General features: G+C 47.7%; 1 protein-coding gene across 1 annotated transcript; it reads left to right on the top strand.

Moving 5' to 3' along the window:
• Nucleotides 1-44: 44 nt before the first annotated feature.
• Nucleotides 45-14391, top strand: cbx1b (chromobox homolog 1b (HP1 beta homolog Drosophila)). Its single transcript, XM_078424976.1, has 5 exons — nt 45-118; nt 10604-10778; nt 11630-11804; nt 12585-12679; nt 13744-14391. Exons 1-5 carry the CDS (start codon nt 115-117, stop codon nt 13886-13888), a joined length of 594 nt encoding a protein of 197 aa, XP_078281102.1. The 5' UTR covers nt 45-114; the 3' UTR covers nt 13889-14391.
• Nucleotides 14392-14661: the final 270 nt, after the last annotated feature.

Raw genomic sequence — 14661 nt, 5'->3', positions numbered from 1 at the left:
CCATCCACATCCGGTCCGCCGCCGCCAGGCTCCGGGCCCCCCCCTCCCTCCCCCCACAGACCCGTCTCCCCCCGCGCCCCGCCGGCGCCGGCGCCCACCATCTGCAGCGAGAACATGGGTCAGTAAAGCTGCTTCAGGCTCGCCCCTTCGCCGCCGCTTGTTGTCGTTGGTGTTGTGCTGGGAGCGGGAGTGTTGTGGCGGTGTCGGGGTGGGGGGGGATAGGGGAGAGAGACGGGCGGGGTCGGGTATTGTCTCGGGGAGGCGATCGCCGCTTCTCCCGCGGCCTAGGCCTCCCTCCCTCCCTCTCCTCCCACCCTCTCCCGTTTCTAACCCGCCATCCTCCTTCCCTTCTCGCATTTTATTTCGCATCTCCACACAAAAGTTGGGGCTTTGCCTTTGGCGGGCGGGCGGGCTCGCGCGCTAGGGTGCGCGGGGAACGAACGGGATAAAGAAAAAAACCGAACATTTTAAAATTTGCAAAAACGGTTGAGTTTGTGCAGCGCGTCTCCAATGCATTCCCGCCCCCCGGCAGTAATCTTTCGAGTGCATTTGTTTCCCTTCCCTTTCCCCCTATGCCCTGCGCTCGGGGTTTTGTTTTTAAAATTTCCTTGGTGGTTTTTTTTTTTACCCAAAGCGGGCTGCACTGCCGGCCGCTGCGCATGCGCGACGGGTTTCGCGGCAAAAGAAAACCCGGGGTCTCATCGTTGTTTTGGGGTATTTTATGGCGTCGCCGGGTATCGGCCCCACGTCGTCGGTTAGACTCCGTCCTGGGGATGGTGGGGAGGGAGGGGGGAGGTTACGAGGGGTGTAATCGCGCCAAATACGAGAAACGGAGGCCGTGGGACTACAATTCCCGGCATGCTCTGCGGCGGCCATGTTGTCGCTCAGTGCGCATGCGCGGTGGCCCGTACCCGGTTGTGTGGAGCCTTTTGTTTGTGTGTTTCAGATTATTTTAATCTTACAAACCAACAAAATAGCACCCAATAACCTCGAGATTAGAAGATAGTTTGAAATACATTCTAACCGTCGGGCACGTCTTTTTTTTTTAATTTAAAAAAAAGATATGGGTCTACATTTCAATCGTTGCCTTTTCTAAAGTTGCGAACACCATCTACCTGCAGGTTCAGACCATGAGCTGAAATAACGAAATCCAGCACTGGCTGCATTTAAGCAGCTGGCCGTGGCTTGGGGCGCATCAAGCATTCTCGCCTCTTGAGCCAGGAGGCTGTGGGTTCTGGAGACTTCAATCCAAGCTGATTCTAGGCTGCAACTTGGGGAATGTTGCATTGACTGGTCCCTCATCAATAAGGGAGTGAAGGTGAATGAAGGCTTCTCCTCTGCCTGGCTGATAGCACACATACAAAGTCAAAATAAAAACAAAAGCACTATAAATACTCAGCAGGCCAGGTGGCATCTGTGGAGAGAATGAAAAGCACGATTATCATTAGAGTTAGAGAGAGTTATAGTATAGTTTATTGTTGCGTGCACTGAGGTTGAATGAAAAGCTTTTGCATATTATCTTTTCGCTTACTTGTTTAGTAAGTGAAAAAGCTGTACATGATTTCAATATTGCTTGAAGTCTGAGGGGAATACCCTTGGTGAGGGCTTAATGTTCATTTCAGAGGACATGTGCTTCGGGTTTGTATTTATGCAAAAGGCATCATCTCTGATAGTGCAGATTTCGTTTGGTGCTGCGTTATTGGTAAAACATGGGCAACTGACGTCTTTAGTTTAGAGATAAGGCTTGGAAACAGGCCCTTCGGCCCACTGAGTCCATGCCGACCATCAATCACCCATTCACACTAGTTCTATGTTAACCCACTTCCTACAAACCGGGATGTCATTAGGATTTTGGACGAAACCCCGAAGCAGTCATTCACGGGGAGAACGCACAAACTCCACGCAGACAGCACCCATACTCAGCATTGCACCTGGGTTTTTGGTGGTGTGAGGCAGTAGATCTACTGTGGCGCCCTTTTTGGAGTTGTATTTGCAACCTTGTGATGCTGAGGCAGGATTACTATCATTGAAAGGCAGCTGGCACATTGAGCCATGCCTACTAGTCTGCAACAAGTTACCTGCTTTTGATCCTCGGTGAGGTGATACTAGACTTGCACTACTGTGCTTCATGTGACTTACTGAGAATTGTCACTGAAAGACACAAAATGCTGGAGTAACTCAGCGGGACAGGCAGCATCTCGAGAGAAGGAATGTGTGACGTTTTGGGTCGAGGCCATTCTTGAGACTGATGTCAGGGGAGTGGGAGATACTTAGATAAGGAAGTGTAAGGTGTGAAAGGATGGAATTGAGATAAAGGAAAATGGAGAATAGATCATTGTTAGTTGGGAGAAGATGACAACAAAGCAAACAGAGATATAATGTAGTCGGAGACAGTAAGAGTGGTCGGAGAACTGGGAACTGTCATTGACAGTTACCAGAATACAGAGTGCTGTGCTGTACTAGCAGTGTGAGGCTGGCAGTGATGCAGCTCAGAGACACATCAGACATACTGTTACAACCATCAGCCTGTGCCTGTCAAATTAACTGGAGTTTAGCTTGAAATATTGTACCTCAAAATATAATGAAATCTCCCCCCCAAAATTTTTTTGTTGTCAAGCAAAACTAAAACTGAGCAGTCGTGGAATTTTAGTAAGAAACCCAAAATTGGTTTGTGACTAAGGTTGAATTAAAGAGTAGACCATTACTGTTTACATCCAAAATCCAGCAGCATTGATTGTGAAAACAGAGAACTGCAGGTGCTGATTTACCAAATTTAAAAAGACACAAAGTGCTGGAGTAACTCAGCGGGTCAGGCAGCATCTTTGGAGAACATGGATAGGTGACGTTTTCGGGTTGGGACCATTCATCAGATTGTGAGCTAGATGCCAGGAGTTTTTAAGAGTGAGAGCTCTCCCTGTGTGTCTCTCAGTCTGAACAAGGATCCTGACCAAAAATGTTGTCCATCTAATCCCTCCAGAGATGCTGCCTGACCCGGGGAGTTCCTCCAGCTCTTTTTTGCTATCCTAGTGTCTTGGTCATCTAGAAACTGCAGACAAAAGTGACTCCAAAGACATGCAGGTTTGCAGGCTAATTGGTTTGGTATAAATGTAAAATTGCCCCTATTGGATAGTATTAAAAATTGGATCGTATTAATGTGCGGGGATCGCTGGTGTGCGCGGTCTCGGTGGGCAGAAGGGCCTGTTTCCGCATTGTATCTCTAAATCAAAAACTAAGTTGGTATGTGTCAGGTCCTGAGTCAATGTCAGCTTCTGATGAGCGATGTAATTGACTTTATAGTTGCACGTTAACATACCAGCAGGACTGAAGAGGCAGGGCCCAGCTCAAAGATTTTTTGATGGGAGTGGGGGATGAAGATTGACTCAAGACTTGAACTCCCACACTGAGTTTGCATAACAAAGTGCTGCAATTTGCACATTCAAGCAGTTTTTATGGCACTTTAAATGTGCTGCGAATAATCACTAGTGTGATTTAAACAGCCTGTAAAATGGAGTATTTGCATTTATAGCCATAAAATATGTATGTTTTTGCCACCTATGCCTTTGGGCTGTAAACTCCTGTTGTTAGTTAATGTAGCAAGCAGTTGGTCGGTCAGGGCCGTGATAGTGTGGTGGAATCCTTTTGTGACTAGAACACACGGTGCACCAGCTCTCCTGCACATCTCCAAGGCTGCTGCAACTTCAAACTGCTCCAGTAAGCCCTGACTTTTCTCCATTCTATTTGAACATTCATCTTTCTCAGGACAATCTGATTTTCCAAGATAGACACAAAAAGCTGGAGTAACTCAGCGGGTCAAGCAGCATCTCTGGAGAAAAGGAATACTTGATATTTTGGGTCGAAACCCTTCCTGAAATGTCACCTATTCTTTTTGTCCAGAGTTGCTGCCTGACCCGCTGAGTTACTCCAGCTTTGTGTGTCCGTGTTTGGTTTAAACCAGCATCTGCAGTTGCTTCCTACACAAACAAGGTTCTCCCCGATTTACGATGATTCGACTTGCGATAGTATGACTTTGCGATGGTGCAAACGGTAGCGAGCCGCTGCTCGCTTCCGGCCCCGTGATCGCGTGTATTGTAATGCATTTCAACTTTCAATACTTTCGGTTTCCGATGGGTTTCTCGGAACGGAACCCCATCGGAAGCTCAGGAGCACCTGTACTGATTTTCCCAGGCAGGGTTTAGCCAGAAGATTTGGTAATCGGACCTTTGATCACCAGTGCATGAATGTTTATCACTTCCTCAGCTACTCTGGGGGAAAGGTTTTACAAAACATTTAATGACACTTGTAGAAACAAGGAATAGCAGATTCCGTCCGGTTTACAAAAAGGATTGGGGATGTGCAAAGAGGGGGGGGGAGGGGTGTCAGTCTACCCCATGACAGAAGGGGGAGGAGTTTTGTAGTTTGATAGCCACAGGGAAGAAGGATCTCCTGTGACGTTCTGTACTGCATCTTGGTGGAACCAGTCTGTTGCTGAAGGTATAGGAAAAAAAATTGCAGATGCTGGTTTAAATTGAAGGTAGACAAAATGCTGGAGTAACTGAGCGGGTCAGGCAGTATCACTGGAGAGAAATAATGGGTGACATTTTGGGTCAGTCTGAAGAAGGGTCTCGACCCGAAACATCACCCATTCCTTCTCTCCAGAGATGCTGCCTGACCCACTGAGTTACTCCAGCATTTTGTGTTTAACTGTTGCTGAAGGTACTCCTCAGGTTGACCAGTGTGTCAACCTGATGCGATGAGGTTTGGGAGAGCAGGTAAAGGTAAAGACACAAAATGCCGGAGTAACTCAGCAGGACGGGCAGCATCTCTGGAGAATATGGATCGGTGATGCATCAGAGTTGGGACTCTTCGGGAAGGATGCTGAGTCCTGACCAGAAACGTCAACTATCGATGTTCTCTAGAGATGCAGCCTGATCCACTGAGTTACTCCAGGACTTTGCGTCTTTCTTTAAATGGATTTTGTTGCTGGTTTAAATGGGGAGAGAGTGACAGCTTTTTAATGAGAGGTGACATTGAAATCTCTGAATCAGTAATGATCGTAGGAATGGAAGCTTCCTGCGTGCACTCTAATGGTTATTTTAGATGCTTGTTTTCACCGTTTGATTTCGGTTTGAAATCACGATTCCTTTTAATATCCAGTGGCGTCGCTGGGCGGGGATTTAAATTTATTTTACCACCTGGGCTTTGTCTAATGTCCTGCCACATCTGGTCTAGTTTTAAAAATAGATAAACTTTGCTCTTGGATTCTGTCTTGATTTATACATTAGTGATAATTGCCTACAAATTCCCCTGATGTTAAAAGCATCAATACCTTTTACACAGAGGATGGTGGGTGTATGGAACAAGCTGCCAGAGGAGGTAGTAAGGCAGGTGGTATAACAACATTTAAAAGGCATTTGGACGGGTAAATGGATGGAAAAGTTTAGTGGGATCTGGGCCAAACGTGGGCAGATGGGAATTCCGTTGATGGGGCATCTTGGTTGGCATAGGTGAGTTGGATGGAAGGGCTTGTTTCTGTGCTCTGATTCTTTGACTCTTAATGATTTTTTCTGTTGGAACCCCTCTGTGTCTGTCACCTTTCCTGCAGCTCCTTTATTTTTCAGGAGTCCCGAGCTCGGATGAATGCAAACAACCCTTTGTGATGATGATTGTGCGCTGGGCTGCCTTGGCTGTGCATGGGGCCTGCCTTTTCCTCTCAGAGCCATCAGTTACATGTCTCGAGGAAAGGGACAGCTGGCAAGAGGAGAAAAGGAATGAGAGTTAGATTTAGCTCTTAGGGCTAACGGAATCAAGGGATACGGGAAAAAAGCAGAAACGTGGTACTGATTTTGGATGATCAGCTATGATCATATTGAATGGCGGTGCTGGCTCGAAGGACCGAATGGCCTACTCCTGCATCTATTTTGTATGTAGACACAAAATGCTGGAGTAACTCGGCGGGTCAGGCAGCATCTCGGGATAGAAGGAATGGATGACGTTTCGGGTCTCTTCAGTCTGAAGAAGGGTCTCGACCCGAAATGTCACCCATTCCTTCGCTCCCAAGATGCTGCCTGACCCGCTGACTTACTCCAGCACTCTGTGAAACGTCATCTATTCATGTTCTCCAGAGCTGCTGCCTGACCCACTGAGTTACTCCAGCTGCCTGACCCACTGAGTTGCTTCAATTTATCGTAGATAGACCCAACCAGCATCTGCAGGTATTTTCCTATCTATTTTGCATGTTTCTATTCCTGCCCCAGCGATGCCTGCCTTTTTGTTGGTTATATCAAATGATTCTTGTTCCGAATGTGTACTGGCACCGTCCCCCAACACTCTCCGCTCGGGGCTGCCTTGCACCCGTGCAGAACTCACTGATTTCAATCACTTTACCAGAATCGGTCTGAAGAAGGGCCCCGACCTGAAACATCACCTATCCGTGTTCTCCCGGGATGCTGCCTGACCCGCTGAGTTACTCCAGCACTCTGTGGAACGTCACCTATCCATGTTCTCCACAGATGCTGCCTGACCCATCTGAGTTACTCCAGTACTCTGTGAAACATCACCCATTCCTTTTCTCCAGAGATGCTGCCTGACCCGCTGAGTTACTCCAGCACTCTGTGAAACGTCACCTATCCGTGTTCTCCCGGGATGCTGCCAGACCCACTGAGTTACTCCAGCACTCTGTGAAACGTCACCTATCCGTGTTCTCCCGGGATGCTGCCTGACCCACTGAGTTACTCCAGCACTCTGTGAAACGTCACCTATCCATGTTCTCCCGGGATGCTGCCTGACCCACTGAGTTACTCCAGCACTCTGTGAAACGTCACCTATCCGTGTTCTCCACAGATGCTGCCTGACCCACTGAGTTACTCCAGCGCATTGTGTCTTCACCTTATTTTGGAGTTCAGACATTGTTGTGATGCAGAAAATGCAGCAGTCAGTTTTGCACAGATTTTATAAATGGCAACGTGATAGTTGTATTCATGGAGCTCGGGATTCCTAAAAAATAGACGAGCAGGTGAAGAGGTAACAGGTGCCGAAGTGTTCCAACAAATAAGATCATTAGAGTCCCACAGCACAGTAAAAAAGCAGTCCATTTGCACAGGTTTTAATGACACCGATGTGATAATGACCAGATAATCTTTATCAATGTGTAGACACAAAGAACTGCAGATGCTGGTTTACAAAAAAAGATGGAGTAACTCCGGCAGCACGGTTAGGCGGCACAGGGGCGCAACAGTAGAGCGGTAGTTTGTACGTTCTCCCTGTGACCTGCATGGGTTTCCTCCCACTCTCCAAAGACGTATAGATTTGTAGGTTAATTGGCTCGGTGTTATTGTAAATTGTCCCGAGTGTGTGCAGGAAAGTATTAATGTGCGGGGATCGCTGGTTGGCGTGGACTCGGTGGGCTGAAAGGTTTGTTTCCACACTTTATCTCTAAACTAAACTCAGATGGTCATGCAGTAGCTCATGGATATGTGAACTCTGAAGAAGGGTCCCGACCCGAAACGTCACCTTCTCCAGAGATGCTGCCTGACCCACTCAGTTATTCCAATTCTTTGTGCCTTGCAATGTAGCATTTTGCTTTGCACAAATTGGCTGCTATATTGTAGAAGTATAATGCATTAAATCACATTGTTTTAGACAATGTTTGGAAAACCCCAGCATGGATTTAGACAGAGAAATCTGGAAGAGCTCAGCAGGTCAAGTACCACCTGTGGAGGCTAAAGATGTGGGTCGACGTTTCAGGTTGTGTGACCCGTCAGTCCTGGTGGAGGGTCTTGACCTGAAGATGTTGACTTTTGCTTCCAAAGATGCTGCCTGACCAACTGAGCTCTTGCAGTCTCCTGCCTTTGTTCTGGACTCCATCATCTGCAGTCTCTTTGCTTCGTGTTGTGTTTAGGGGGAAACAAATAGCAAAGTAGTGGATCGGGGACTGTTTATGAATGTTGTCCATCTGGTGAATGAGGCTCGGAGGAAAGCCCCAAGAAAAGCCCCATATCAACCAAGGTTAAGTCTCGTGGAACTGAAAGTAGTTTGATCACTTAGCAACAGGAGTTAGTGTATGTATAAAGGGGTTGTTCTCCCATCGGCAATATGTATCTGTGCAGGAAGGAACTACAGATGCTGGTTTAAACCAACGGTAGACACAAAAAGCTGGAGTAACTCAGCGGGACAGGCAGCATCTCTGGAGAAAAGGAGTTGGTGACTTTTCGGTTCAACTGAAAAAGGGTTACAACCCGAAACCTTACCTACTCCTCTTCTCCAGAGATGTTGTCTGACCCGCTGAGTTATTCCAGCATTTTGTATCTAATATCTTTTGCAAAATGTAACTAGCCTCCGCTGTCTACTGTCTTTATTAAATCCTGCAAATTCAAAGTAATCTATTTTGCATGTGAAGCAGATTGAACAGAGTAGCTTGAGTGGTAGTCATTCAGCACAGAAATGGGCCCTTCGGCCCAACTCCATGCTGGCAATCAAATGGTGAAAGTCTGGAAACGGGGGATCCAATAAGATTGCATGTACATTGATGTGTAAAATGGTTTCAGAAAGTCAAAAGAAGACTTTAGAATGTTGGTGTCCATATCTGGAAGACATAAGGACATATTAAGGACATAAGTTACACAGCACTGTATACTACTTCAATCCCTTAGGATCAATGTATAACTTTACAAAGCCCTGGTTAGATCTTGCCTGGGCCAAAGAAACAACTGCAATCTATCTTTGCTGTGCAAATTGACTTTATGACACATTGTTTTTGCTGCAAGTTAACCGGGTTTTCATAAGGCCATAAGTGATAGGAGCAAAATTAGGCCATTCAGCCCATTAAGTTTATTCCGCCATTCAATCATGGCTGATCTATCTCTCCCTCCTAAACCCATTCTCCTGCCTTCTCCCCATAATCTCTGACATCTTAACTGATCAAGAATCTTATCTATGCCTTAAAAACTTCCACGGACTTGGCCTCCCCAGCCTTCTGTGGCAATGAATTCCATAGATTCACCACCCTCTGACTGAAGGGGATGTGTGTTTTGATCAGTGGCAGGTTGTGAGAGCCCAGGGATTAGGACGGGGGGGGGGGGGGGGGAGGAGACACTGGAGAGCTGAGCCCACACCAGGCTGTGGGGACCGGCTGTGGAGGAGAACAGTGGTAGCCTCGATCATCCTGTCATTTTTACCAAAATGGACATTGGTGAATTGCTTTCTGCAGGCTCAGTGTGTGCACTCTGTGCTGGGTCATGTGCAAGGTCAAGTGTTCTATTGTCCCAGATATAACAATGACATTCTTACTTGCAGAAGCACAATAGAATATGTAAACATAGTACACCGTAAACAAAATAATAAACGAGAATAAAGTTCAGTGTGTGTATATCTGAGTATGTATATAGAAATATATATTGTGTGTGTTTATATTATTGTGTGCGTATATATGTATTTATATATTTGTGTGTGTGTATATATATATATATATATATATATACACACACACATATATATATATATATATATACATATATACACACACAATTATGTATGTGTGTATATATGTGTGTGTGTGGAGACACACACAAACAATAATAGTGCAAAAAGACAAAACCAATACCCCCATGTCTAGTCACAAAATGCTGGAGTAACTCAACAGAACAGGCAGTATTTTTGGTGAGAAGGAATTGGCGACGTAAACCCAAAACGTCATCCATTCCTTCTCTCCAGAGATGCTTGCTGCCTTTCTCGCTGAGTTACTCCAGCATTTTGTGTCTATCTACAATTTAAACCAGCATCTGCAGTTCCTTCCTACACATTTTGTCTGCCCCAATGTCTATAGTTCGGAGCTTATTGGAGGTTGTAGTATTTAAAAGCCTGATTGCTATAGGGACGAAGCTGTTCCTGAATCTGAAAGTTACAGTTTTCAATGCAGTTGTATTGAAAGGCAAGGTTTGGGAAGCACAGGTGTCTCAAACCATTCTGGGGTGGGAGCAGTTTCTTCCCAGCTGTTATCTGGCAACTTAACCATCTTCCCATTAGCTGGAGAGCGGTCCTGACCTCCCGTCTACCTCATTGGAGACCTTTGAACTATCATCTGACTTTATTTTGTACTAGATGTTGTACCCTTTATCCTTTTACTGTGCACTGCAGACAGCTTGATGGTAATCATGTATAGTCTTTCCTTTGAATGGATAGTACGCAAACAAACTTTTCACTGTACCTCGATACAAGTGACAGTAATATACTAAACTAAACTAAATCACACAGCAGATAGGCCGCTGGGATTTGAAACCAAGGATCAGAACTTGCAAATTGTGTCAGTTGTACACACGTGTAGCTCCCCAGGGCATAGTCTGTGCCCGATCACACCATGAAACGGTCAGAATCCTGGAGGATTCACGCAAAAAGCTGGAGTAACTCAGTGGGTCAGGCAGCATCTGCGGAGAACATGGATAGGTGACGTTTCACAGAGTGCTGGAGTAACTCAGTGGGTCAGGCAGCATCTCCGGAGACCCTGTTTCAGACATAGCCTGGAGGATTCTCTCCTTGAAAAGTAAGCTGTGCATTAATTTTCTGATCATTTCCAAATTCTAACAGGAGTTAAACTTTTCTTTCTAAACAGCCTCCGCCTCACTTCTCAATTTAAGACTGGACACGGTGGGGAAAAAGCAGAACAAGAAGAAAGTGGAGGAGGTTCTAGAGGAGGAGGAGGAGGAGTACGTGGTGGAGAAAGTGCTGGACAGACGCATAGTCAAGGGCAAGGTGGAGTACCTGCTCAAATGGAAAGGATTCTCGGAGTGAGTATTCACAAACAGCAAATAGGCACAACAAAGCTGGAGTAACTCAGCGGGACAGGCAGCATCTCTGGACAGAAGGAATGGAAGGAACGTTTCAGGTCGTTTCTTCGGAAGGGTCTCTACCCCAAACGTCACCCATTCCTTCTCTGCCGAGATGCTGCCTATAAACGAGTTACTCCAGCATTTTGTGTCTAGCTTCGGTTTAAACGAGCAGCTGCAGTTCCTTCCTACACAGTCACAAACAGCAGCCTGGTTTTGTCTCTTTATTTCCATGCTGAGTGATCTTTCCAGTAGCAGGAAGCAGCAAGTGCAACAAATTTTCATTCAGAGTTATTGGTCAAAGCGGAAACTGGGACTGCAGGAATGAGTAGAAACAAGGAACTACATGCAGATGCTGGTTTATGCCAAAGATGGGCACAAAGTGCTGGATTAACTCAATAGGTCAGGCAGCGTCTCTGAACAAAAAGGACGATTGGCATTTCGGGTCGGGACCCTTTTTTGTCTGAAGAAGGGTCCCGACCTGAAATGTCACCCATCCTTTTTCTCCAGAGATGGTAGTGGTTGTGTTGGGCAGTGTTCAAGAGTTTGATAGCTTGTGGAAAGAAGCACAAACCAGAGGCTAATGTGAGATGCTTCTCTTCCTCTTGGGTCTTTAGCCCTGTACATCTATGCAGTGCATTGAATTGCTAAGTCACTGGGTCATGAGTGCTCATTTATACTGCGGATGGATCATCGATGTGTGTTATTGGACTGGGAGCTGTTCCAGTAGCTCACAGCTCAGTGGTTGATGTTCATGAACTAAATGATTCAGGTCCAAGTGTCGGCATTCAGTGACCGGAATTATTTTGCAGTGATGATAACACATGGGAGCCGGAGGAAAACCTGGACTGCCCCGACCTCATCGCAGAATTCCTGCAGTCCCAGAAAATAGCACACGATGACGTGGATAAAACAGAGGGACCGAAGCGGAAAGCAGAGTCCGATACGGAAACGGAGGAAAATAAAAACAAGAAGAAGAGGGAGGAGGTCAGTGAAGGTGCAGGGCAGCGGGTGACAAACGCAACCTGTGGTCAGTCTCAGGGGAAGCTTTCCTGAAGGGGGGGGGGAATAGAAACATAGAAAATAGATGCAGGGGTAGGCCATCGGCCCTTCGAGCCAGCACCGCCATTTAATATGATTGCTGAACATCCAAAATCAGTACCCCTTTCCTGCTTTCTCCCCATATCCCTTGATTCCGTTAGCCCTAAGAGCGATATCCAGCTCTCTCTGGAAAACATCCAGTGAATTGGCTTCCACTGCCTTCTGTGGCAGAGAATTGCACAGGTTCACAACTCTCTGGCTGAAAAGGTTTTTCCTCATTTCAGCCCTAATTGGCCTTATTCTTAGATGGTGTAGATGAAGTCGAGGGGGCTTTCCTACAGTCTGGTGGCCAGAGCTGCAGACAAGGCTCAAAGTTGGACATTCTATGCTCTATGCAGTCAGTATAGAGAGACCCTGTCCCCTGTATTGGCTTGTGTAGGAAGGAACTGCAGATGCTGGTTTACACCGAAGATGGAAACAAAACGCTGAGTTACTCCAGCATCTCTGGTGAGAAGGAATGGTTGAGGTTTCTGGTCGAGACCCTTCTTTAGACTGGAGAAGGTTCACAACCTGAGATGTCACCAGAGATTCTGCCTGTTACTGCAGTGTTTTGTGTCCATCTTCCCTGTGTTGGCTGGCCTGGATTGCGTGCTTGTGGAGGTGGTCAGATGGCCCACCCTCGCCCTGTCCCCCTGCCCATTGAGTTCTCGTCTGTCTCTCTTGCAGCAGGAGAAGCCGAGAGGGTTTGCCCGGGGGCTGGAACCAGAGCGTATCATCGGAGCGACAGATTCAAGCGGGGAGCTGATGTTCCTCATGAAGTGGTGAGTTTGCAGCTTTACAGTGGATCACTGGGGATACAGTGGGTCACTGGATACAGTGGATCACTGTGGATATAGTGGATCACTGTGGACACAGTGGGTCACTGGATACAGTGGATCACTGTGGATACAGTGGATCACTGTGGTACCTGTAGCCCTGGTGTGGTGAACTGATTGATTGAGTGAGCTTGCTGTGTGGTGCCGGCTGGGGGGGGGGGGGGGGGCAGATTATGCTGAATCAACGAGCAAGCTGACAGTGACGGAGGGATATCACCAGAACCAAGGGCCAAGGCTCTTGACCATTCACACCCTCTCCAGCTCGTGTGTTATCCACGTCACCCTCCCCCGTCCCACCCCTGGGTGCCCATCGATGATGGAGCACAGCACAGGAACGGGCCCTTCAGCCCACAATGTCTGTGCCCAACATTATGCCAGTCTGAAGAAGGGTCTCAACCTGAAACGTCACCCATTCCTTCTCTCCCGATATGCTGCCTGACCTGTACTCCAGCATTGTGTGTGTCCCTGTGATGCTGGGTTAAACTGATCCCATCTGCCTGAGATGTTCTCTTTGGGACAATAAAACACTCTGGACACCTGACTAGATTCACACAGCGTGGAAACAGGCCCCTCGGCCCAACTTGCCCACACCGGCCAACAACCCCTGTCCATACTAGTCCCACTCACCCGCGGTTAGCCCATATCCCTCTAACCCTGTCCTACCCGTGTACCTGTCCAAATGTTTCTTAAATTGTTGTGATAGTACCTGCCTCAACTACCTTCTCCATCCAGCAGAGAGAGAGCATGGGGCCCGTGCTGCCTGACCTGCTGAGTTACTCCAAACATTTTGTGAATCCTCCATCCAGCGGCTCATTCCATATACCCAAGCTCTGAAGAAGGGCCCTGACCCGAAACGTCACCTGTCCATTCCCTCCAGATGACGCTGCCTGACACCCCAGTGTTCCTCCAGCACTTTGCGTTTTGTTCCGGATGCCAGCAGCTGCAGTTCTTTGCAGTCATGGTTGAAGAGCTGGGGTTGCTAACGGCGGCCTCTGTTCCCCCCCATACAGGAAAAACTCAGACGAGGCTGACTTGGTACCGGCAAAGGAGGCCAACGTGAAGTGCCCGCAGGTGGTCATCTCGTTCTACGAGGAGCGTCTCACGTGGCACTCCTACCCCACCGAGGGGGAGGAGGAGAAGAAGGAGGAGAAGTAACGGAGCAGAAGGGCTCACACTACTTTACACAGCGAGAAAATAATCCCGACATTTGCAGACGTGGTTTTCGGTTGTACAGATGTAACGTTCTCCGGGTGATACTTCTCTCAACTCCTCTCCGCCCTGGCTTGTAGCCTCTGACTGCCAGGGCCCGGCAGGTTGCCTTTCAAATCCAGCATGACTTATTTTTAATTTCACTCTTTTATTTTTCTCCAGGTTTTGGGGGTAACAACTGATTGTAGAAGCCAATGAGTTGTAGATTAGTGGCCTTGGCTTATAGCGTTGGGTTTGAGCCCGTGAAGGCAGAAGGAGTCTGTAGGTGCTGATTTAAGTCACAGCCTCTTTTAGTGCAGTTTACAGTGGCTTTAGCTCAGATTGCACCCCCAGCCCTCCTCTCTCTCCCTTTGCACCTTCTTACACATGAAGAGCAGCTCGGGGTAGACTCGCACCTTCGTGTCAGGATGTGGGAGGGAGGTGTGACGTGAGTGTGTGGCTGGGTGTGGGGGGGAGGGAGGGAGGGAGGTAGGTGTGACGTGTGGCGTGTGGCTGGGTGGTGTGGCGTGTGTGTGTGTGGCTGGGTGGTGTGGCGTGTGGGAGGGAGGGTGGTGTGGTGTGTGTGGTTGGGTGAGGGAGAGTGGTGTGACGTGTGGGTGTGGGGAGGGTGGTTCGGTATGGGAGGGAGGTGCAACGTGTGTGGCCACTGGGAGTCTGCTCTGTCACCTCCTCCTGGTGCTCTCCATTGTGAGGTGATGAATGCCTGATCACAGGACAGA

Source organism: Rhinoraja longicauda, chromosome 29 (assembly GCF_053455715.1).
Source record: "Rhinoraja longicauda isolate Sanriku21f chromosome 29, sRhiLon1.1, whole genome shotgun sequence".
In the NCBI taxonomy this organism is placed as follows: Eukaryota; Metazoa; Chordata; class Chondrichthyes; order Rajiformes; family Arhynchobatidae; genus Rhinoraja; species Rhinoraja longicauda.
The sequence above is the reverse complement of the archived record's forward strand: the minus strand, read 5'-3'. Positions and strand labels throughout refer to the sequence as shown.